This window comes from Pseudophryne corroboree, chromosome 1, assembly GCF_028390025.1.
Source record: "Pseudophryne corroboree isolate aPseCor3 chromosome 1, aPseCor3.hap2, whole genome shotgun sequence".
NCBI lineage: Eukaryota > Metazoa > Chordata > Amphibia > Anura > Myobatrachidae > Pseudophryne > Pseudophryne corroboree.
Window position 1 is genome coordinate 79949045 of NC_086444.1, and position 26038 is coordinate 79975082.

General features: G+C 47.9%; 1 protein-coding gene across 3 annotated transcripts in view; it reads right to left on the reverse strand.

Annotated features, from left to right (window-relative positions):
• Nucleotides 1-26038, reverse strand: part of LOC135056126 (UDP-glucuronosyltransferase 3A1-like) — a 198429-nt gene that overhangs the window by 58376 nt on the left and 114015 nt on the right. For all 3 annotated transcript variants that reach the window (XM_063960917.1, XM_063960936.1, XM_063960926.1), the window contains exons 3-4: nucleotides 16434-16548; nucleotides 3154-3688 (exon numbers count right to left, since the gene is read on the reverse strand). In XM_063960917.1, coding sequence (XP_063816987.1) covers nucleotides 3154-3688; nucleotides 16434-16548 — 650 coding nt within the window. The remainder of the gene's footprint in view (nucleotides 1-3153; nucleotides 3689-16433; nucleotides 16549-26038) is intronic.

The window sequence follows — 26038 nt, forward strand, 5'->3', positions numbered from 1 at the left end:
GATAACTCCCTGGCTTTCTCCTCCGGGAGAAACACCTTTTTCTGGACTGTGTCCAGAATCATCCCTAGGAACAGCAGACGTGTCGTCGGAATCAGCTGCGATTTTGGGATATTTAGAATCCACCCGTGCTGCCGTAGCACTACTTGAGATAGAGCTACTCCGACTACTAACTGTTCCCTGGATCTTGCCCTTATCAGGAGATCGTCCAAGTAAGGGATAATTAAGACACCTTTTCTTCGAAGAAGTATCATCATTTCGGCCATTACCTTGGTAAAGACCCGGGGTGCCGTGGACAATCCAAACGGCAGCGTCTGAAACGGATAGTGACAGTTCTGTACCACAAACCTGAGGTACCCTTGAGATGAGAAGGGTAAATTGGGACATGGAGGTAAGCATCCTTGATGTCCAAGGACACCATATAGTCCCCTTCTTCCAGGTTCGCGATCACCGCTCTGAGTGACTCCATCTTGAATTTGAACCTTTGTATGTAAGTGTTCAAGGATTTCAGATTTAAAATAGGTCTCACCGAGCCGTCCGGCTTCGGTACCACAAACAGCGTTGAATAATACCCCTTGCCCTGTTGCAGGAGGGGTACCTTGATTATCACCTGCTGAGAATACAGCTTGTGAATGGCCTCCAATACCGCCTCCCTGTCGGAGGGAGACGTCGGTAAAGCAGACTTTAGGAAACGGCGAGGGGGAGATGTCTCGAATTCCAATTTGTACCCCTGAGATACCACCTGAAGGACCCAGGGGTCTACTTGCGAGTGAGCCCACTGCGCGCTGAAATTCTTGAGACGTGCCCCCACCGTGCCTAAGTCCGCTTGTAAAGCCCCAGCGTCATGCTGAGGACTTGGCAGAAGCGGGAGAGGGCTTCTGTTCCTGGGAACTGGCTGTCTGCTGCATCCTTTTTCCCCTTCCTCTGACACGGGGCAGAAATGAGGAGCCTTTCGCCCGCTTGCCCTTATGGGGACGAAAGGACTGCGCCTGGTAATACGGCGTCTTCTTATGCTGAGAGGCGACCTGGGGTAAAAATGTGGATTTCCCAGCCGTTGCCGTGGCCACCAGGTCTGATAGACCTACCCCAAATAACTCCTCCCCTTTATAAGGCAATACTTCCATATGCCGTTTGGAATCCGCATCACCTGACCACTGTCGCGTCCATAACCCTCTTCTGGCAGAAATGGACAGCGCACTTACTCTTGATGCCAGTCGGCAAATATCCCGCTGTGCATCACGCATATATAGAAATGCATCTTTTAAATGCTCTATAGTCAGTAATATACTGTCCCTATCTAGGGTATCAATATTTTCAGTCAGGGAATCCGACCAAGCCAACCCAGCACTGCACATCCAGGCTGAGGCGATTGCTGGTCGCAGTATAACACCAGTATGTGTGTAAATACATTTTAGGATACCCTCCTGCTTTCTATCAGCAGGATCCTTAAGGGCGGCCGTCTCAGGAGAGGGTAGAGCCACCTGTTTTGATAAGCGTGTGAGTGCTTTATCCACCCTAGGGGGTGTTTCCCAACGTGCCCTAACCTCTGGCGGGAAAGGATATAATGCCAATAATTTAGAAATTATCAGCTTTTTATCGGGGGAAACCCACGCATCATCACACACCTCATTTAATTCCTCAGATTCGGGAAAAACTACAGGTAGTTTTTTCTCACCGAACATAATACCCTTTTTGGTGGTACTGGTATTATCAGAAATGTGTAAAACATCTTTCATTGCCGCAATCATGTAACGTGTGGCCCTACTGGAAGTCACGTTTGTCTCTTCACCGTCGACACTGGAGTCCGTATCCGTGTCGGCGTCTGTATCTACCATCTGAGGTAACGGCGTTTTAGAGCCCCTGATGGCTTTTGAGACTCCTGGACAGGCACAAGCTGAGTAGCCGGCTGTCTCATGTCATCAACTGTCTTTTGTAAAGAGCTGACAGTGTCACGTAATTCCTTCCATAAACTCATCCACTCAGGTGTCGACTCCCTAGGGGGTGACATCTCTATTACAGGCAATTGCTCCGCCTCCACACCATTTTCCTCCTCATACATGTCGACACAACGTACCGACACACAGCACACACACAGGGAATGCTCTGATAGAGGACAGGACCCCACTAGCCCTTTGGGGAGACAGAGGGAGAGTATGCCAGCACACACCAGAGCGCTATATATATATATATATATATATAGGGATAACCTTATATAAGTGTTTTTCCCCTTATAGCTGCTGTATTGCTAATACTGCGCCCAATTAGTGCCCCCCTCTCTTTTTTACCCTTTTCTGTAGTGCAGGACTGCAGGGGAGAGTCAGGGAGACGTCCTTCCAGCGGAGCTGTGAGGGAAAATGGCGCCAGTGTGCTGAGGAGATAGGCTCCGCCCCCTTCTCGGCGGCCTTTTCTCCCGCTTTTCTGTGTAATCTGGCAGGGGTTAAAATTCATCCATATAGCCCTGGGGGCTATATGTGATGTATTTTCGCCAGCCAAGGTGTTTTTATTGCTGCTCAGGGCGCCCCCCCCTAGCGCCCTGCACCCTCAGTGACCGAAGTGTGAAGTGTGCTGAGGAGCAATGGCGCACAGCTGCAGTGCTGTGCGCTACCTTGGTGAAGACAGGATGTCTTCTGCCGCCGATTTTCCGGACCTCTTCTTGCTTCTGGCTCTGTAAGGGGGCCGGCGGCGCGGCTCTGGGACCGGACTCCGAGGCCGGGCCTGTGTTCGGTCCCTCTGGAGCTAATGGTGTCCAGTAGCCTAAGAAGCCCAATCCACTCTGCACGCAGGTGAGTTCGCTTCTTCTCCCCTTAGTCCCTCGATGCAGTGAGCCTGTTGCCAGCAGGTCTCATTGAAAATAAAAAACCTAAAACTAAACTTTCACTAAGAAGCTCAGGAGAGCCCCTAGTGTGCACCCTTCTCGGCCGGGCACAAAAATCTAACTGAGGCTTGGAGGAGGGTCATGGGGGGAGGAGCCAGTGCACACCAGGTAGTCCTAAAGCTTTACTTTTGTGCCCAGTCTCCTGCGGAGCCGCTATTCCCCATGGTCCTTACGGAGTTCCCAGCATCCACTAGGACGTCAGAGAAAAAGAAGAAAAGTGATATAAATGTTCAGTTATTACTGTAAGATACTCGCATTTTGGACATAGAAATAATACTCACCTGCGATACAGGTTTTGACGGTTTTGCCAATATTCCCCCAATATACTGAATGTGAGGCAGAAGAGGCCGAGCAAACTCAATGGTAAAGTCTACATTATATAGCCAGAGCTCAGCTTTCAGGTTCAGGTCAGCTATGGATGGTCTGGAACCCACCGGAAAATGTTCTTCAATCACACTGTCAAACATTGAGTTGATTTTTGCCCACACTATGTGAGATGCGAAGAACATTAAAGTGTTTTTCAAACGTCCAAAGAAATCCATGCGGTCAGTGAGCCGAGTCTGGAATAGTGGAACATACGACAGTGGAGTGGGAATTCCCACCCTTAAGGCATTGCCAAAGCTAAATGAAGAGATTGCAATGTACGGAATTCCCAACTTCTCACAGACCAGAAAAGTGCAAGGATTAAATGCGTCTACCACTGCGATGTCATATTTCTCATTCCTTAAGAAGTTTAAGATATCTGACTGGTGTAATGTGATGTTACACTGGTACGTCAGCTCGCCCATTAGCTTTAGGATGTCCTGGGGTCCACTTCTGCAAGGAAAGATGAATAACATAAAGACGTTGTTAGTTTTTAGCCTCTCTAACATAAAATAAAAATCAGGAGGGATCGTGGCCTGACTGCCGAGCGAGCAAGACGCAGGGATTCGGAGCTCCTGCTTCCATCCAACTTTTCTCCCTAATATACCTACTTCCAACACCCTGCCTTAGGCAAAACCATCCTCCACCACCTCCACTGACCCGGCAGCACCGACCACATATGTCCTGATGGATTTGGTGGTCCCCCGACGTCCCAACCTAGTACTTGCGCTGAAAACGCAGCCTCAATTTTTGCCTCCCTCCTCTAACAACCCGCGCTCGGCTCCAACTCATCCACCACTGGGGTTGCACAGTATTAAAGCGGACTGAGGGATCCTCAAGGACTCCCCCACTGGGTACGCCAGATAATGTGGAGTTCCCGGAGACCCTCTGCTCTTACCTTCAGTGGGGAGTACCAAATATGCTGTTACCACCATTTTGGACTGCTTTCTTATACGACCGCCGAGATTCCGATTCCGCGTGACAGCCCGTCTGACAGGTAAGATTGTGGGGGTGTTAGGTATGGGCTGCGGGGGAGGGTTAGGTTGCGTTGAGGGGGGTTAGGTTTAGGCACCCCCGGGGGAGGGATAGGGTTGGCTGCGGGGGTGGGGGGGAGGTAGGTTTATGATGCAGGAACGGAGGTTAGGTTTAGGCACCACCAGGGACAGTTAGGGTTAGGCTGCTGGTAGGGTATACTTTTACCTTCCCCCTGTTGGGATTCTCAACTTCGGGATACCACGGTTGGTATTCTCACTGCCCACATCTCGACCACCGGCATATCAATCCCTACCCATTGTGAACATGCTGTTTACTGGGTAGGTACCATAAAGGCTGCTAATTGTGTAGCATTCTTGATGCTTCCAGACTTCCCCTCTGTATGGAAGCACTCAATTTATAAATGAACTAGTTGAAGCCCATCAAAATGACGGACACCAGGGCCAGATTATATTAGGAGGGCGTGCGCTACTCACACAGGAGCTGCCGGGTTTAAGGAAGTCCTGCTGCTGGGAGTCGGGGCTCTGTCATGGTGTGTGTGTGTGTGTGTGTGTGTGTGTGTGTGTGTGTGTGTGTGTGTGTGTGTGTGTGTGTGTGTGTGTGTGTATAACCTTTTATAAATATAGATGCTGTATTTCTGTAATGGACAGGCTATAATGATGCTGCACTATATACACCAGCACCGGCATGTGTAAGCTCACCAGTCCCCGCACAGCTCCTGGCCAGTCTGGGAGGTGGAGGACACCAGTAGCCATCAGCAGCTGGCAGGAGGGATCTGGGCATGGCCTGTGCGGGGTGTGGGAGAGGCAAGCACAGAACCCTGCCCCTCCGTTGGTGAGCAGTGTATATAAATCAGAGCCAATTATCTGCCTCCTCCTCGCTCGCATAATCTGCAGCTCCAACACTGACCCCTCCTCCCCCCGATCAACGCACCGCTCACCCGACACAGGGTCTCACCCCTTTTTGCCGTACTGATTCACCTTCTACCCCCTGCCGGTCAGTGGCCACAAGTGTCCCTGGTGCCTCCATTCCCATCACTGTGGGACCGTCTAGTGGTTCCTGCATCTGTTTCCGGGTTACTGCTGCTACTTGTTGCCGAGTCCCGGGATGGCAAGTAACCAGGGGTTGCAGCATAGTATATGGAGGAAGGGGTAGAGAATATGCTGTATATTGGGGGAGCAGTACATGGAGGAGGGGGTGCCATGTATACAGGGGGAACTATATGGAGGGGTATGGGGGTGCAGTGTGTATATAGGGGCAGTAGATTGTGGGGGGGTGCAGAATATGGAAGAGGACAGGGGTGCAGTGTATATAGGGACAGTATATGGTGTGGGGTGCACTGTACATAGGGAGTGTGTGCGTGTGTGTGTGTGTCCGTGTCACACAGAGGTGACTATATTGAAAAAAATCTGCATCTCTCTCCATTGTCCCTATCAAACCCAATCCTTCCCTCCTCCCTCTGCCCCCATGTCCTATCTGACCCATACTTGCCTACCCTCCCGGAATGGCCAGGAGGCTCCCGAAAATCGGGTGACCCTCCCGGCCCCCCGGAAAGGTGGGCAAGCCTCCCGCTTTCCCCTTCGGCCGCCCGCAGCAGAGAACATGTGGGCGGCCCGAGGGGGTCCGGTGACGCGATTCGCGCTGAATCGCGTCATTGTAGCTCCGCCCCCCGCTATGCAGCGCCTCGTTTCTCGGCACAGCGGGGGGCGGAGTCACGATGACGCGAGTGCGATGCCACGCCCCCGGACTGCCCATCCTACTGCCGGCCACGCCCCCGAACCGGCTATTCTGCTGCCGGCCACGCCCCCCATACACCTACAACGCTGCCTCCTCCCGGAGGAGGAGGCAGCAAAGTAGGTAAGTATGATCTGACCCTGCCCCCCCTCTCCCCATCTGCCCCAAGCCTCCTGCCCTCTCGCTTTCTTTCTCCCCCAGTCCCTATCTGCCCCTACCCCACTCTTCACCCCAAATCCCTAACTGCCCCTACCCCCACTCTCCCCAGCCCTCTCTCTCTCCATATGCAGCAAGTGTGAAACACTCAGATCAGTATTATTAATATTCGGAGGCTGTAACATCTCCCTGCAGTTTCACTTTCAGTTTGAGCTGTCTCCGCTAAAAGAGGTGAGGAGCAGAGTTGGCTTTTATTGTATAGGATGCCAGATCCACTTTAAAGAGACCCTTTGAAGAACAAGTGTTATTAAAAATGCATATCATCCTCCTACATGGAGATGCAATATAAGTTACTACACAGGGCATATTACACTCCGAAACAATGTCTGCTTATGGGTACCTCTACAGACTCGAAGTGTTTCAAATGCGCAGTCCCAGATGCGGACTTATATCATTGTATGTGGAGCTACCCTGAGGTTCACAAATTTTGGATGTTGATAGGTCACTACATAAAAAATACTTATGATATCACTATCACCCCTACTCCATAATGGGCTTTGTGGGACATATACATGACCCCCACTAGGAACAGGCCACCTCTGGGACAAAGATTACGGTTGGCTAAATTAGCTGCAGCAGGGCGGAAGACCATATTATCGCAGTGTATCAAGTCAGACACACTAACATTGTCTTTATTTTTACCTAGGGTTTTACATTATTTTCAATGGATTGGCTTGAAATGTCACTTAGTAAGGAGAAAATGGGCCGATAAATTATTTTCCATATGGTTACCTCATGTGAAATCTCTCCCCCTATCCCTAAAAAACACATTACGAAATGCAATATCATTAACTTCCTGGTGCAATCTTGAAATGATCGCGACTGGCGCTCCACCTTTCTAACCTATTCTGCTTTTGGAGAATTTTGGGCCTAATTCTGAGTTGATCGCAGCAGTAAATTTGTTAGCAGTTGAGCAAAACCATGTGCACTGCAGGGGGGACAGATATAACATGTGCAGAGAGAGTTAGATTTGGGTGGGGTGTATTCAAACTCAAATCTAACTTGCAGTGTAAAAATAAAGCAGCCAGTATTTACCCTGCACCATAGTTACCGACATTCTGGCTGCTCTCTGTGGGAGAGAGCAGCCAGGTCGGCTCACAGGGCGGGCAGGGGAGGCTGTGACGAAGAGGAGGGGTTGGACCGTGGGCGGGACGGGGGTGGAGCAAGGGTGGGACCACGGTGACACCTCATTTAAGCAACGCCCCCCGCTCTGTAATGGCGCGATCACCGGCATTACACTGCAGAGGGCGTGGCTATGATGACGCGATTCAGCAAGAATCACGTCATCGACTGGCCGGACCGCCCACTTTACACACTAAGTGGGCGGACGGGCAGGGGGGACTCCCGCGAATCGGGAGACTTGCCTGCTCTTCTGGGGGGCCGGGAGGGTCACCCGATTTTCGGGAGCCTCCCGGCCATTCCGGGAGAGTAGGCAAGTATGCCCTGCACAGAAACAAAATAACCCACCCAAATCTAACTCTCTCTCTGCAAATGTTATATCTGCTCCCCCTGCAGTGCACATGGTTTTGCCCAATTGCTCACAAACTTGCTGCTGCGATCAACTCAGAATTCCCCTCTTTATACTAATGTTTATGTTTTGTATATTGTATATTTTTGCTTGACCCATACAACATTGTACAGGCTCCTCCTCTAACTATTGTTCCTATTACTGTGTTTATGCTACTGTTTGAAATTCAAATGGATTTCCAATGTAAAAATGTCTTGACAAATTTGTTTTGTATACATGTGCAGTTCTTCAATAAAATATTGTTTAAAAAAAATAAAAATGCATATCATTATTTATCTCATAATACATACTTATATGTGATTGAAGGCTAGGTTTGAGCAGTGGTAGGTGTCCCTATGTCTTCATCCAAGCTCTGCCTCATCTTTTGGCCTGCATGTTCAGACTTGAACCATTTAAAGCGAAACAGAATAGGCTGGTGCTATATAAGTAACTATTATTTTCTAATGCGGGGTACACTGGGCTCCACAAGGAACGGACAATGGGGTGTAGAGTAGGATCTTGATCCGAGGCACCAACAGGCTCAAAGCTTTGACTGTTCCCAGAATGCATAGCGCCGCCTCCTCTATAACCCCGCCTCCCTGCACAGGAGCTCAGTTTTGTAGTTGGTGCTGCAGTAGCAGGCACTTAACAGAGGGGCTGCTCCAGGCAGCCCTAAGAAGAGCTTTTTTCTGAAGAAAAAGTGAAGACTTCAAGGGCAGCAGCGATGGAAAATGTCAGTAGACATTCACTGCTGCAGCTTCGGCTCTCCCCAGCAGCGCTGTATACTCCCGAGCCCTGGTTGCCGGGTAACTACAGCAGGAGGCTCCGGTTTTCTTCACGTCAGGCACACACGACGGGGGCTCTCCGGGATCGCGTGGCCGCGCTTCGGGAGGTGGTAAGTGGGTCCCGCTCGTGGGACCCGGTCTTTATCGCGATCCGGTGCGGTCAGTTCGAGGCGGGCCGCGCGCGCTGGCGGTGGACACTGTGGCAGTACAGGCGATCCCACTAGATCACCAGGGCATGGGACAGGTCAGGTTTTCTCTTTAAACCAGTTTATAGAGCCCACAGTACCCGGTGGTTTTGCCAGCAGGGGGATAGGGCTTGGACCTGAAGCCCCTCCCCCAGCCCCAGGGTGCCATTTTCTGCAAATGTTCCCGTCCTGGAGCTGCATATCTGTCTCTCCCTCACTTCCTGGCAGTGTCTGCGGCACCATTATCCCTCAGCTCACTGTTCCTGGGAATGCCTGGGCAAATCCTCCTATGTAAATCCGCCTGGTTGTCAGTGCTGTCACTTTACAAGACACTTAAGTATTCTACCTGCCTTTTAGTCAGTGTTAGTTAAGAAAGAGTGCATTTACCCTGTGAAATACATCCAGTTCTTACTGTGTACTGTTATATCTATATAGCTATATATGTAAGCTAGTCCAGTGCAGTGTTATTGTTGGTAATAACATCTGCATTGTACAACTGTGACTATGTGTGTGCATTTGATAGCGGAGTGGTGTCCATTTCGTGTCTTTCACTCAACCTGCTATCCCTATATTCTATAACCTGAGGGGGCTTGGTGCGTCAGGTTTTATTTGATATAGGATTTTCACAAAGATATACTCTAATACGTATTTTTCTCTGTGATTTAGTCACCATATCTCTCCTTTATCTCTGCTGGTGCTGACTACACTGTGCAGGGGTTTGGGTAAGAGGTATTGTGCTGCTGACAAATTGTACTGTGTTACCTGATACTGCAAGTTATATCATGTCTGCTTCTGAGGGTAACGGTGCAGGGGTTTGGGTAAGAGGTATTGTGCTGCTGACAAATTGTACTGTGTTACCTGATACTGCAAGTTATATCATGTCTGCTTCTGAGGGTAACGGTGCTGGGGCTGAACACACTGCCGGTGTTGCTGAAGCCACAGGCCATTATGAGGAAAATATAGCAGCTGTGGGATCTGGTTCTGGGGGCTCCTTGCCCCCCATTGGGACGGTGCCACCGGAGGCAGATAATGACCCTCCGTGGGCTGCTTTTCCCACGCTTCTACATACGCTAGTTCATAAACTAGCTCCCCCTATGGGACCCCCTATGCTGGTACAACCGTTTGTGGTCCCTGCAGCTAACCCGCTGTGGGCGGACGATTTATCTGCTCAATTGAAGAAGTTGAACCAGTCCCTGACTACTAAAAAGTCTGACCAGCGCTCGCGTAAGTCCAAGGGGTCCTCTAAGCGAGCACTTTTCTCCTCACAATCCACTGCTGTCACTGACACCTCGTCGGGTGAAGACGGCACTTACACTGACCCCACAGGTTCTGATTCAGATACGGCTGATGGGGAGGGTAGTTCACATGTGGATGTTCCTGATCTTTTGGAGGCTATTAAATTGATTTTGCAGATTACAGATGATCCCGAGCCATCCGTCCCTCCTAAGAAACCAGATAGGTTCAAACGTCAGAAGGTGGTTAAACAAGTCTTACCTCACTCTGACCACCTAATCGATATACGTCAGGAACCCTGGGAAAATCCGGGTACAAAGCTCGTGCCTCAAAAGAAGATGCTGGCTCGCTATCCCCTCGTGCCGGGGCGGTCTAAGAATTGGGAAACGCCTCCTCCAGTGGACTCACATGTGGCTAGGATGGTGGTTTCCTCAGCTCTACCGGTCACTACCATCACGTCTCTAAAAGAGCCTACGGATAAGCGTGTGGAGGGTTGTCTTTAAGCGATTTACACCCTCACGGGTGCTGCACAAAGGCCCACTATTGCAGCAACATGGGCTGCAGAGGCTATTGAAGCATGGGCCTTGGAGTTAGAAGCTAAAATCTCCTCTGACCATGCCAGACAATGTTTGTCTTATATTGTGACAGCTTCTCAATATATTAAAGAAGCGGCTTCTGATGCCGGTGTCCTAGCAGCCAAGGCCTCCACTACGTCAGTCCTGGCTCGCCAGATACTGTGGCTGCGATCCTGGTCTGTGGATCTGGATTCTAGAAAAACCCTGGAGGTGCTCCCTTTTAAAGGGAGATATTCTGTTTGGGGAGGACTTAAATAAGATTGTGGCTGACTTGGCTACTGCCAAAACTGCCTGTCTGCCAAGTACCGCTCCTTCTGTGTCAAAGGCTAAAGGTACTTCCTTTAGCCCCTTTCATCCTTTAGGTAAAGCAAAAGGTCAGGCGTACAACAAGAAGACCCGCACTCCCAAACCTGGTAAGCCTAAGCCAGGCATTCCCAACCACGGTCCTCAAGGCACACCAACAGTCCAGCTTTTAATTATATCCAGGCTGCAGCATAGATGGTTAAATCAAAATAACTGAGCTACTAATTAAGTCACCTGTGCTGAAGCCTGGACATCACTAAAACCTGCACTGTTAGTGTGCCTTGAGGACCGTGGTTGGGAATGCCTGGCCTAAGCCCAAAAGAGCCTGGGTGGCCCGTCAGCCAGCTTCCAAGACCGATAAGCCTGAAACATGACGGGCCGGGCATCCCTCTGAGGGATCCCAGGGTGGGGGGCCGGCTTCTAGGGTATACTCAGGAATGGTTGAAGACCACTTCAGATGCCTGGGTACGGGAAGTCGTCACTCGAGGTTACGCCACAGCCTTCAAAAACCGACCCCCTCATCGATTTTGCCAGACAGACGTCCCATTGGACAAGACAAAGGCAAATACTCTGCATTCGGTGGTACAGACCCTCCTGGATACAGGAGTCGTAGTACAGGTGCCTCTTGCGCAGAGGGTCCGGGGGTACTATTCTCCGCTGTTTCTAGTCCCGAAACCGAATGGGTCCGCACGGCCCATTCTCAACCTCAAGGCGTTGAACAGGTTTGTGAAGGTTTCCAAATTCCGTATGGAAACCCTTCGCTCTATAGTTCTGGCCTTGGAACCTGGGGACTACATGGTCTCCCTGGACATACAGGATGCTTACCTACATATTCCTATAGCGGGGTCGCATCAGCAATACCTGAGATTTGCGATTGGCAACCGCCATTACCAGTTTCGGGCGTTACCTTTTGGTTTAACAACGGCTCCGCAAGTCTTTACAAAAGTCATGGCGGTGATGACGGTGGTACTCCGCCGTCAAGGGGTCAGGATACTGCCGTATTTGGACGACTTTTTGATCCTGGCAAATTCCCCAGAACTTCTCCTGTGTCATCTAGATGTGACGGTCCGGTTTCTACAAGCCCACGGGTGGCTCATCAACTGGAAGAAATCCTCTCTGATCCCTGCTCGGAGCATGGTGCATCTGGGAGCGCTATTGGACACTCACAACCAGAGGTTGTTCTTGTGCCAGGAGAAAGTCCTGAGGCTTCAGGACAGGATTCATTGCTTCCTTTCTCGTCTGCAAGTGTCGATACATTCGGCGATGCAGGTGCTGGGCCTCATGGCATCAGCATTCGACATGGTGGAGTATGCTCAATTTCACTCTCGTCCTCTCCAGAGGCTGATCCTAGCCATTTGGGACGGCCTGCCTCACCGGATCTCGTTGACTTCGGAGGTCCGTCTGTCGCTGCTCTGGTGGCTGCGGGACCAACAATTGTGCAGGTGCCGTCCCTTCTGGATATCCAACTGGGTCCTGTTGACGACAGATGCCAGTTTAAGAGGTTGGGGCGCGGTGCTGGAGCAACACTCCCTTCAGGGGCGGTGGTCCAAGGAGGAGTCCCTCCTCTCAATCAACATTCTGGAATTGCGGGCGGTCTTCAATGCATTGAACCTAGCCCAGCATTTGATTCAGAACCGTCCTGTTCAAGTACAGTCGGACAACGCCACCACAGTGGCTTACATAAATTATCCAGGCGGCACTCGAAGCCGTTTGGCAATGAAGGAAGTCTCACGGATTCTACAGTGGGCAGAACGCCATCTACCAGCCATATCGGCAATATTCATTCCAGGAGTCATGAATTGGGAAGCGGACTTTCTCAGTCGTCAGGACATACATGCCGCCGAATGGGGCCTCCATCCAGAAGTGTTTCAACTCATAGTGGAAAAGTGGGGCCTTCCAGACGTAGATCTGATGGCTCTCGACACAATCACAAGGTTCCGGTCTTCGGACCAAGGACAAGGGATCCTCAAGCAGCATTCGTGGATGCGCTGGCGGTTCCGTGGACGTTTCGGTTGCCGTACGTGTTCCCTCCGGTGTCACTCCTGCCCAGGGTAATTTGGAAGTTCAAGCAAGAAAAAGGAATTCTGCTTCTCATAGCTCCAGCGTGGCCCAGACGGCACTGGTTCTCAGACCAGCAAGGCCTATCGTCAGAGTGTCCGATTCTACTTCCACAACGCCCAGACCTCCTCATTCAGGGCCCCTGTGTCTACCAGGACCTAGCCCGGCTGTCTTTGACGGCGTGGCTCTTGAAGCTTCCGTCCTAAGGGCTAAAGGGTTTTCTGAGGCGGTCATTCAAACTATGTTGCGGGCCCGGAAACCGGCTTCGGCTCGGATTTACTATAGGGTCTGGCATTCTTACTTTGTTTGGTGCGCATCTAACGATTATGACGCTTCCAAGTTTAGTATAGCCAAGTTGATGGCTTTTCTTCAGCAGGGCCTGGACTTAGTTAGGCCTGCGTCTGGCCTCCCTCAAGGTTCAAATATCTGCCTTGTCGGTGTGGTTTCAGTGAAAATTGCGACCTTACCTGATGTGCATACCTTTACTCAGGGTGTGTTGCGTATCCAACCTCCCTATGTCCCGCCTGTGGCTCCTTGGGACTTGTCGGTGGTTCTGGAGGCGTTACAAGAGTCTCCGTTTGAACCTCTTGGTTCAGCTGACCTTAAGTGGCTTTCCCTTAAAGTGGTGTTTCTGCTGGCTATTGCTTCAGCTAGAAGAGTGTCGGATTTGGGTGCTTTGTCCTGTAGCTCTCCATATCTGATTTTTCACCGTGACCAGGTGGTTCTAAGGACTCGTCCCGGATATTTACCTAAGGTGGTTTCTTCGTTCCACCTTAACCAGGAGATAGTAGTTCCGGCACTTGTTTCTCCTGATCTGTCCCCCAAAGAGCGGTCTTTGGATGTGGTACGGGCTCTCTGTATCTATGTGAAGAGAACTGCTTCTATTCGAAAATGTGATTCTCTCTTTGTTGTGTTTGGATTTCACAAACGTGGCTGGCCTGCTCACAAGCAACCCCTGGCCAGATGGATTAGAATGGTGATTGCACATGCTTATGTGAAGGCTGGTCTCTCTGCTCCTGATCACACACATTAAGGCACATTCTACTCGGTCTGTTGGACCTTCTTGGGCGGCCCAACGTGGTGCGACCCTTGAACAATTGTGCAAGGCGGCTACGTGGTTCTCCGTGAACACGTTCATAAGGTTCTATGCCTTCGGTACTGCCGCTTCCCAGGATGCTTCCTTTGAATGCCGGGTTCTTGTGCCCGCTACAGTGCGTCCCCTCCCATAAGGAACTGCTTTAGGACATCCCCATTGTCCGTTCCTTGTGGAGCCCAGTGTACCCCGCAGCAGAAAATGAGTTTTATGGTAAGAACTTACCTTTGTTAAAACTCTTTCTGCGAGGTACACTGGGCTCCACAAGGCGCCCACCCTGACGCACTTAGCTTCTTTGAGTTGGTATGGCATTAGCCGCTGACACGTCTCCTGTCGTGAGAATGTGGTGTTTGTGGCTACTAACCGTTGTCGTCTCTTTTCCTGCTACTGCATTGGGCTGGTTAACTAAAAACTGAGCTCCTGTGCAGGGAGGCGGGGTTATAGAGGAGGCGGCACTGTGCATTCTGGGAACAGTCAAAGCTTTGAGCCTGTTGGTGCCTCAGATCAAGATCCTACTCTACACCCCATTGTCCATTCCTTGTGGAGCCCAGTGTACCTCGCAGAAAGAGTTTTAACAAAGGTAAGTTCTTACCATAAAACTCGTTATTATCATTAATAATAATAATAATAATAATGTTGGCTGCTGCCCCCTTTTCAACTTTCTTGATTTAAGCCCCATTACTTATACCGCAAGGGTATCCTGGTAACGCCACTGAGTCTGATTGAACTATTTTGTTGATGCCTCCACTGAGTAGTTCATGTCCATGCTTGGACCAGGCTTTATTATTTACAAATAATCACGTACTGTGAATTTCCCAAAAATGTATGCCAAACTAAAGTTTTATTTAATAAGACCTTTTATTATTAAAATAAAAGATTTTACCACCCTGTATATGGCAATTGTCCCGCTATGTTTTACCAACTAATACTGAAAGGAAACCAGATACCTTGTCCTACATGGACATTGATTTATAAAATCTATCAGTTGCATATAAAATAAATATATATATATATATATATATATATATATATATATATAGATCAAAAGTATGGTCAGTGCGCTACTTTCCTTCTTAATCAGTGTAATATATTCATAAAAATGTCTTAAGATTGTCAAACTTGCACACTGGTTCCACAGGATGCCCTGCGGGCGGCAGCTCAGTCCTTCGGGGTGTCACTAGGTTTAGTGACAAATAAATCTGGAAAAACAAGGAGAGGACAAGCGCCTAATAGTGCAGTACAGTGGCGCACCCAGGGGGGGTTCCCGGGCACCCAGATACCCCCCTCCACTAAAAACAAAAAAAAACTTTTTTTTTTGCTGCATGAGTATTATTAATGGCTGTCTAGCGTCCTCTGCAGCCTGCTGTCTTCCTGGTGGCACTTGTAAGTGCAATAAAAGTTTACTTTATTTTAATTATAGTACATATATATCCATGTGCATACATATATACACATGTATATACATACATACATATAAACACACACACACACACACACAATATATATATATATATATATATATATATATATATATATATATATATATACACACACATGTGTATATATATATGTGTTATAAATAAAAGACTTAATTGCGCTAGAATGGGGATTTAAAAGCGGCTCTATTAAAATGATATACTGTAAAAATAGAAATAAAGAGCACTTGTTAGATATATATGTGTTTATGCGCAAAACCTGTGGAAAAAATTACGGTTAGTATGATGTTTACAGCCCTTTTAGGACTATTTAAGGACCGGGTTTCAAATGAGCAAAAAAAGGATTTCTATAATTCCTATCTAACTTTATCTAAATACCTGTCAGGCCGTTATGGTGTTTGGAGAGCTTCCACATCAGCGTGCGGTGGGATACCTCTGTGGTGTCCGCTCTCCACTGTTGAGATATATTAGCGGCTGCTGGCTCAGATTAGCGGCAGGCGGCTATAATTAGCGGCTGACAGACGGCTGATTCCCCGTCTGTGTCACGTTGTTCACGGCACTCACAGTTTGATAAAAGGTGCGGTGCCCGCTCCACTGTTATTTACTTACATTAAGATGTCTCAAATTAACATCTCTATATAGGCCCTACACACTGGCCGATTTGTTTGAAAGAACTCGTTCATATCTTTCAGTGTGGAGGCTCCAGCGATGAACGATGCGCGGCCCCCGCGCTCGTTCATCGCTGGTCCCCCGTCGGCTGTGCATGCAGGCCAATATGGACGATCTCGTCCATATTTGCCTGCACTTCAATGGAGCCGCGTGACGGGGGGAGTGCCCGTCACTGCCCCCCCCCCCCCCCCCCCCCCCGCCGCCGGGTCGCTCGGCGGCCGTATCCGCCGTCGGGCAGCTCGGCGGCGGAACGGCCAGTGTGTATGGCGCCATAGATTTACCAAATTTTTAACACTCATTTATATGAACAACCGTGAAAATCAGAAAGTCCCGTGCGAAGAACGGGTAGAACAGCTAGTCAACTAAATAAACTGCAAAAGTATAGAAGACTGAAAGGAGAGGTCACCTTACCTGCCGACAAGAAAATCTTTCTGCTTCTCTGAAAAAAAACTTTGGAATTCCTGGAGATATTTTTCATCAAGTGAAAACGTGGAGACTGGATAAGGGCTGGGCGGCAACTTGTAACCTAAAACAAAAATTATTCTACACTGTAATTCAACAAGAACAAAACTAAAAACATTAGTTGGTCTAAAACAACAGACATAATGGGGGAGATTCAAATGTTTGAAAAGTCAGATCGGAGTCTGTTTTTTCCTATCTAATAGACAGGAAAAAACAGACACCCAACCGACTTTTCAAACATATGAATTCCACCCTTTGTATGTGAATTTGATCATATAAAAATTCTCCCATACGGGGGATATCCTATTAGCCCCATCGGATGCGAGAAACGTATGTTTTTCGCGATTTTTCCCAATGTTTCACCAATGTTTTTTTACAGGCTATCCAGATTGATTGCCTGTAAAAAAAAGCTCATTCTCCCGAAAACACACAGGTTCAGTGTGTTCAGAGGCAGGCGAGACCAAATCCCCGATGACCGGTAAAACCTGCAGCGTCCCCGTCCTCCTGCTGATGACAGGGATGCTGTGTGGCCGCTGACAGGGGGAAGCTGCCGGGTGACTGCTGCTGCTGCTGGGGATCTGTGTACGGCTGCGGTGTGCCAATGACGCGGGTGCTGTGTGGCCGCTGGCTGGGGGAAGCCGTCGGGTGACTGCTGCTGGGGGTCTGCGTGCGGCGCCGTACCTGTGTGTCTCACAGGCAGGCGGCGGCGCGCTGCACCGGAAGCTGTCAGGAGCCGGCACCCGGTGCAGTGTCAGGAGCGCTGGCTTATCGGTGGTAATAGGATAGCACACGGCGGGACAATTAGCCCCAGTAAATTACCGGGGCTAATTGGATATCCCCCATAATATTAAACATCTTAAAAGAAGGTTCTTATACAGTAATGTTATTAGTGAAATAGAGACCTTTCTCACTTAGCTCTCCGTACATCATTAACATCTTTCCAGCTCTCAACTCAGCCACTTAAAACCGGCTACACACTATGAGATATATCGTTCCGACACTAATCAGAACGATATATCGGGCACATCATCTTGTGTGTACCCATGATATGCGCACTCCCACGGGTCGTTAGTTGGGGGATGTTGATAGCGATTAGCATGTTGTCACTCGTCTTCTCCAACACCCCCCATCAGAGCTGGCATTGGCAAGTGTGTATGCACTTGCCGCATGCTGGGTCCCAACAGCAGCGATGTCACCTGGGTACACATTGTCTAGGGCAGTGGTTCTCAAACTGTGTGCCATGGCACCGGCAGGGGTGCCCTGGGTTGGTGGTCCAGGATCAATTCAAATTATTAATGGTCAATGTAATAGACAAAACCAGTGCTGGTGGCTTCCCCAGAGGCAGAACTCGGGGAGGCAATGGAGTCATCTGCCGCCGGGCTCCTGCTCTGAAGGGGGGGCTTTTCTCCCCCCATTCTGTGACACCATTGAAGTAAGTTAATTGATGGCTGCCGCTGTCTTTTCACTTTATGAAGTTATTTCTCTGACAATTACACATAACTTCATATATTTAGAATTCTCATGCTTCATGTACCGGAGCAAATAATTCTATCAGTAAAGTGTCTGCTGTCAGTGGGTTCTAATCCTGGGTATGACTGATAAGAAATTTGTGATTTAAAATAAAAGACAATGAAATTTATATATATATATATATATATACATACATACATACACACATACATACATACATACATACACATACACACAGTATATAAAAAAAATTCAGAACACTCCACACACACACACACACACACACACACACACACACACACACACATATATATTTATCTAAATATAAGGATGGGGGGGCAACTGGTATGAACTTGCCTCCGGGCTACTGTGACGAACTTACGCCACTGGGCTTCCCATCATAAAATATGTGAACAAACAGAAGCAAATCCTGTCCCTCACCACATAACTGACCCTAAGGATGACATATAAACACAATTTACTTCATTTAATATTTTTTTCTGAATTTCTCAATAAGAAACTTTTGGCCTTTAGTGCTTGCTTCACGAAGGTGATACCAAAATCTACTGTATTTAGAGTAGAGAGATGCAGTTTGGTATTTCCAAAAACCGAATACCCCCCAAGTTAAGGGATCCTGATGTTTTAGAATCCTGGCTTGGGTCGTCCCATCACACCTGGATCCCAGTACGAGGCAAAACGTTAATTTCCTGGTGTCAGAGTTTGTGTGTTTTGGATTTCCCTGGAGTCGGATTTCACATGTTTTGTATTACATACAAGTCCCTCCCTCATGACCGTGTGCCATTTGAAGGAAGAGGGTGTAGGATGGGGCTAGAGGCTGGAGAGCAGTTTGTTAAAAAAAAAAAAACCACACAAAAAAACACCATTAGCACACCATAAGGGTGCTATCAGGACTGGAGTGGACTTAGGGTTTTATTTATTTGTATAATACACACTAGTGGTGCCTGGGAACTGGGAAGGGTGACTGGCTGCCAGTATCTATACCAGTGATTGGGAACCTTTGGCCCTCCAGCTGTTGTTGAACTACACATCCCAGAATGCCGTGCTACAGTTTTGCTATTTGGCCATGCTAAAACTGTAGCAGGGTATGCTGGGATCTGTAGTTCAACAACAGTTGGAGTGCCAAAGGTTCCCCCGTCACTGGTCTATACATACACATACACATACACACACACACACACACACACACACACTGTAGTGCAAACACATGCAAAGTATGCGATTTGGTCAAAAATGCGAGTTTAGTGCTAAACTCGCACATTTTGACCATCTCGCAAATGTAATAGGATGCAAATGTGAGTAAACTCGCTTTTTTCAGCCTTACTACAACCTCGCATTGGACAACTCGCATCCAGATGTTTTCCAATAGAAAAAACAGATCTCGGGCAATGTAATGCAATGTGAGTTTGTAACTCGCACCCAAACCCTTACTGAAAATCGTGAAAAATGTAGACCAGGTTCAGGTAGGCGAGTTTGATGCACTATTTACTTTAAAAAAACAACAACTAAAAACAACATTTAAACACAGCAGAACCCCATAATTAGCACTGACATCCCCATATCTGACACGAGATCAGCATGATTTACCTACAATCAAAATCCAGACGGTCAAAATACCGACAACAATTGACCGATGGTCAAAAGACCGACATTTAAAATGTCGACACAGTCAATGTACAAACATTTAAAATGTCGACAGGTCAAAAAGCAGACAGGAGTTTCCCCCAAAAAATTGGTGTGTATGTCGACATGGGACAACATGGACACTATATAAGTGTACCAAGTCCGCTCGCCATGCTTCGGTCACGGTGCCTTGATGCGCTCAGCACACTATTATATTACCCCTCTATGTCCTCTGGGATGGGTAAAGTATGAACAAGTCGGTTTCAATGAAAAAAATCATGAAAAACGCATGTCGATTTTGTGACCTGTCGTCATTTTAAATGTCGGTATTTTGTCTGTGTCGACATTTTTAATGTCGGTATTTTGACAATCGGTCAATGGTTGTCGGTATTTTGACCGTGGGGATTTTGATTGTAGGTAAATTGACTGCATCCCGTCTGACACAACCACATCTATTGCACCTGTGTTGGTGTGGAATAACTGAACATTTAACAATTCAACCATTTTAGAACAGCTGAACCCACTATACAACAATGACACCCCTATATCTACCACACCCACAGCCTTTGCACCCATGTGGGTGTAGCAATGGCGTTGATGCAGTCTTCTTTGGAGCTGTATGTCTGTGGTCTCATCACTTTGGAGGAGTTGGTATCCGTTCAGATGGTCGACACTCATTCGGTCGACATTGACATGGTTGACATGGACAAGTGGTCGACACATGAAAAGGTCGACACACGTAAAGGTCAGCATGGTTGTTGTTGTTTTTTTTTTAAACATTAGATTTTTAACTTTTTCATACTTTACCATCCACGTAGACTACGATTGGGATGTTGATGGGAACTTTTGATTGGTCCCTGCTTCTGGCAACAGGTGCTATATAAACATTACACCAGGATCATGTGGGGTTTGTCACTCACCCAGCTTATCAGAAGCCGGCATTCTACATAAGTGGTATGTTTTCTATGTTTTTAATTAAGTTTATTGCTAAATATGGAGGATGTTATTGTAGTCTGACATTACTCATGTCTTTTAGTTTATAATTAAACACACTGTTGTAATCTTGACAAAGACGCCGCAGAGCGTAGAAACGCGTTGATACAGTGTTTTATTTGGGGCTGACCACCAAAATCCATATATGTAAACCCACTGCTTATTGATACCCAGGGTTAATATTTCTCAGTGGATTCCCATTTTTCATCTATATGGTACGGTTGTTCATACACATTTTATATGAAAATTTTATATATAAATAAATCATTTATGTGGTCCCTAATATGGTCCCCATTTTTTATTTTATACATGTTATGAGAGACAACGGTCCTTATTCATATTGAGTGAAGATGTTTCAGAAGTCCAAAGAAACCTTTATGTGCTTCACATCCTCCTGCTACAAGTAAGCATACATGTAAGAATCTGTGGGAGTCTGTACCCATCACCATTTCGGGTGTCTGCTTATAAGAAGGTGGAGTCTGGAAATCTGTTGGGACTTTCTGCACAGCCATCTTTTTCGTGCCCCGGGAGGAATCAAATAGAGATGAGCGGGTTCGGTTTCTCTGAATCCGAACCCGCCAGAACTTCATGTTTTTTTTCACGGGTCCGAGCGACTCGGATCTTCCCGCCTTGCTCTATTAACCCGAGCGCGCCCGAACGTCATCATGACGCTGTCGGATTCTCGCGAGGCTCGGATTCTATCGCGAGACTCGGATTCTATATAAGGAGCCGCGCGTCGCCGCCATTTTCACACGTGCATTGAGATTGATAGGGACTGGGAGAGGACGTGGCTGGCGTCCTCTCCATTTAGATTATAAGAGACTGAGAGAGATTTACTGGAGCTGACTAGGAGGAGTACTGTTACTGTAGAAGTGTAGAGACTGAGTGGAGAGAGTTTACTAGTGAGGACAGTGCAGTTTACTTTATAATCCGTTCTCTGCCTGAAAAAAGCGATACACAGCACACAGTGACTCAGTCACATACCATATCTGTGTGCACTGCTCAGGCTCAGGCCAGTGTGCTGCATCATCTATTATCTATATATAATATTATATATATCTGTCTGACTGCTCAGCTCACACAGCTTATAATTGTGGGGGAGACTGGGGAGCACTACTGCAGTGCCAGTTATAGGTTATAGCAGGAGCCAGGAGTACATAATATATTATATAGTGAGTGACCACCAGACACACAGTGCAGTTTATTTAATATATCCGTTCTCTGCCTGAAAAAAGCGATACACACAGTGACTCAGTCAGTCACATACCATATCTGTGTGCACTGCTCAGGCTCAGGCCAGTGTGCTGCATCATCTATTATCTATATATAATATTATATATATCTGTCTGACTGCTCAGCTCACACAGCTTATAATTGTGGGGGAGACTGGGGAGCACTACTGCAGTGCCAGTTATAGGTTATAGCAGGAGCCAGGAGTACATAATATATTATATAGTGAGTGACCACCAGACACACAGTGCAGTTTATTTAATATATCCGTTCTCTGCCTGAAAAAAGCGATACACACAGTGACTCAGTCAGTCACATACCATATCTGTGTGCACTGCTCAGGCTCAGGCCAGTGTGCTGCATCATCTATATATATTATATATCTGTCTGACTGCTCAGCTCACACAGCTTATAATTGTGGGGGAGACTGGGGAGCACTACTGCAGTGCCAGTTATAGGTTATAGCAGGAGCCAGGAGTACATATTATATTAAAATTAAACAGTGCACACTTTTGCTGCAGGAGTGCCACTGCCAGTGTGACTGACCAGTGACCTGACCACACTGACCACCAGTATAGTTAGTAGTATACTTATATTGTGATTGCCTGAAAAAGTTAAACACTCGTCGTGTGACTTCACTTGTGTGTTTTTTTTTTTTTTATTCTATAAAAATAAAACTCATTCTGCTGACAGACAGTGTCCAGCAGGTCCGTCATTATATAATATATAATATATACCTGTCCGGCTGCAGTAGTGATATATATATATTTTTTATATCATTTATCATCCAGTCGCAGCAGACACAGTATGGTAGTTCACGGCTGTGGCTACCTCTGTGTCTCTGCACTCGGCAGGCAGTCCGTCCATAATTGTAATACCACCTAACCGTGGATTTTTTTCATTCTTCTTTATACATACATAGTTACATAGACATCTTCTCTTTATCAACCAGTCTATATTAGCTGCAGACACAGTACAGTACGGTAGTTCACGGCTGTGGCTACCTCTGTGTCTGCACTCGGCAGGCAGTCCGTCCATAATTGTATACCACCTAACCGTGGATTTTTTTCAGTCTTCTTTATACATACATAGTTACATAGACATCTTCTCTTTATCAACCAGTCTATATTAGCTGCAGACACAGTACAGTACGGTAGTTCACGGCTGTGGCTACCTCTGTGTCTGCAGTCGGCAGGCAGTCCATAATTGTATACTAGTATCCATCTCCATTGTTTACCTGAGGTGCCTTTTAGTTGTGCCTATTAAAATATGGAGAACAAAAATGTTGAGGTTCCAAAATTAGGGAAAGATCAAGATCCACTTCCACCTCGTGCTGAAGCTGCTGCCACTAGTCATGGCCGAGACGATGAAATGCCAGCAACGTCGTCTGCCAAGGCCGATGCCCAATGTCATAGTACAGAGCATGTCAAATCCAAAACACCAAATATCAGAAAAAAAAGGACTCCAAAACCTAAAATAAAATTGTCGGAGGAGAAGCGTAAACTTGCCAATATGCCATTTACCACACGGAGTGGCAAGGAACGGCTGAGGCCCTGGCCTATGTTCATGGCTAGTGGTTCAGCTTCACATGAGGATGGAAGCACTCAGCCTCTCGCTAGAAAAATGAAAAGACTCAAGCTGGCAAAAGCAGCACAGCAAAGAACTGTGCATTCTTCGAAATCCCAAATCCACAAGGAGAGTCCAATTGTGTCGGTTGCGATGCCTGACCTTCCCAACACTGGACGTGAAGAGCATGCGCCTTCCACCATTTGCACGCCCCCTGCAAGTGCTGGAAGGAGCACCCGCAGTCCAGTTCCTGATAGTCAGATTGAAGATGTCAGTGTTGAAGTACACCAGGATGAGGAGGATATGGGTGTTGCTGGCGCTGGGGAGGAAATTGACCAGGAGGATTCTGATGGTGAGGTGGTTTGTTTAAGTCAGGCACCCGGGGAGACACCTGTTGTCCGTGGGAGGAATATGGCCGTTGACATGCCAGGTGAAAATACCAAAAAAATCAGCTCTTCGGTGTGGAGGTATTTCACCAGAAATGCGGACAACAGGTGTCAGGCCGTGTGTTCCCTTTGTCAAGCTGTAATAAGTAGGGGTAAGGACGTTAACCACCTCGGAACATCCTCCCTTATACGTCACCTGCAGCGCATTCATAATAAGTCAGTGACAAGTTCAAAAACTTTGGGTGACAGCGGAAGCAGTCCACTGACCAGTAAATCCCTTCCTCTTGTAACCAAGCTCACGCAAACCACCCCACCAACTCCCTCAGTGTCAATTTCCTCCTTCCCCAGGAATGCCAATAGTCCTGCAGGCCATGTCACTGGCAATTCTGACGAGTCCTCTCCTGCCTGGGATTCCTCCGATGCATCCTTGCGTGTAACGCCTACTGCTGCTGGCGCTGCTGTTGTTGCCGCTGGGAGTCGATGGTCATCCCAGAGGGGAAGTCGTAAGCCCACTTGTACTACTTCCAGTAAGCAATTGACTGTTCAACAGTCCTTTGCGAGGAAGATGAAATATCACAGCAGTCATCCTACTGCAAAGCGGATAACTGAGGCCTTGACAACTATGTTGGTGTTAGACGTGCGTCCGGTATCCGCCGTTAGTTCACAGGGAACTAGACAATTTATTGAGGCAGTGTGCCCCCGTTACCAAATACCATCTAGGTTCCACTTCTCTAGGCAGGCGATACCGAGAATGTACACGGACGTCAGAAAAAGACTCACCAGTGTCCTAAAAAATGCAGTTGTACCCAATGTCCACTTAACCACGGACATGTGGACAAGTGGAGCAGGGCAGGGTCAGGACTATATGACTGTGACAGCCCACTGGGTAGATGTATGGGCTCCCGCCGCAAGAACAGCAGCGGCGGCACCAGTAGCAGCATCTCGCAAACGCCAACTCTTTCCTAGGCAGGCTACGCTTTGTATCACCGCTTTCCAGAATACGCACACAGCTGAAAACCTCTTAGGCAACTGAGGAAGATCATCGCGGAATGGCTTACCCCAATTGGACTCTCCTGTGGATTTGTGGCATCGGACAACGCCAGCAATATTGTGTGTGCATTAAATATGGGCAAATTCCAGCACGTCCCATGTTTTGCACATACCTTGAATTTGGTGGTGCAGAATTTTTTAAAAAACGACAGGGGCGTGCAAGAGATGCTGTCGGTGGCCAGAAAAATTGCGGGACACTTTCGGCGTACAGGCACCACGTACAGAAGACTGGAGCACCACCAAAAACTACTGAACCTGCCCTGCCATCATCTGAAGCAAGAAGTGGTAACGAGGTGGAATTCAACCCTCTATATGCTTCAGAGGTTGGAGGAGCAGCAAAAGGCCATTCAAGCCTATACAATTGAGCACGATATAGGAGGTGGAATGCACCTGTCTCAAGTGCAGTGGAGAATGATTTCAACGTTGTGCAAGGTTCTGATGCCCTTTGAACTTGCCACACGTGAAGTCAGTTCAGACACTGCCAGCCTGAGTCAGGTCATTCCCCTCATCAGGCTTTTGCAGAAGAAGCTGGAGGCATTGAAGAAGGAGCTAAAAGGGAGCGATTCCGCTAGGCATGTGGGACTTGTGGATGCAGCCCTTAATTCGCTTAACAAGGATTCACGGGTGGTCAATCTGTTGAAATCAGAGCACTACATTTTGGCCACCGTGCTCGATCCTAGATTTAAAGCCTACCTTGGATCTCTCTTTCCGGCAGACACAGGTCTGCTGGGGTTGAAAGACCTGCTGGTGACAAAATTGTCAAGTCAAGCGGAACGCGACCTGTCAACATCTCCTCCTTCACATTCTCCCGCAACTGGGGGTGCGAGGAAAAGGCTCAGAATTCCGAGCCCACCCGCTGGCGGTGATGCAGGGCAGTCTGGAGCGACTGCTGATGCTGACATCTGGTCCGGACTGAAGGACCTGACAACGATTACGGACATGTCGTCTACTGTCACTGCATATGATTCTCTCAACATTGATAGAATGGTGGAGGATTATATGAGTGACCGCATCCAAGTAGGCACGTCACACAGTCCGTACTTATACTGGCAGGAAAAAGAGGCAATTTGGAGGCCCTTGCACAAACTGGCTTTATTCTACCTAAGTTGCCCTCCCACAAGTGTGTACTCCGAAAGAGTGTTTAGTGCCGCCGCTCACCTTGTCAGCAATCGGCGTACGAGGTTACATCCAGAAAATGTGGAGAAGATGATGTTCATT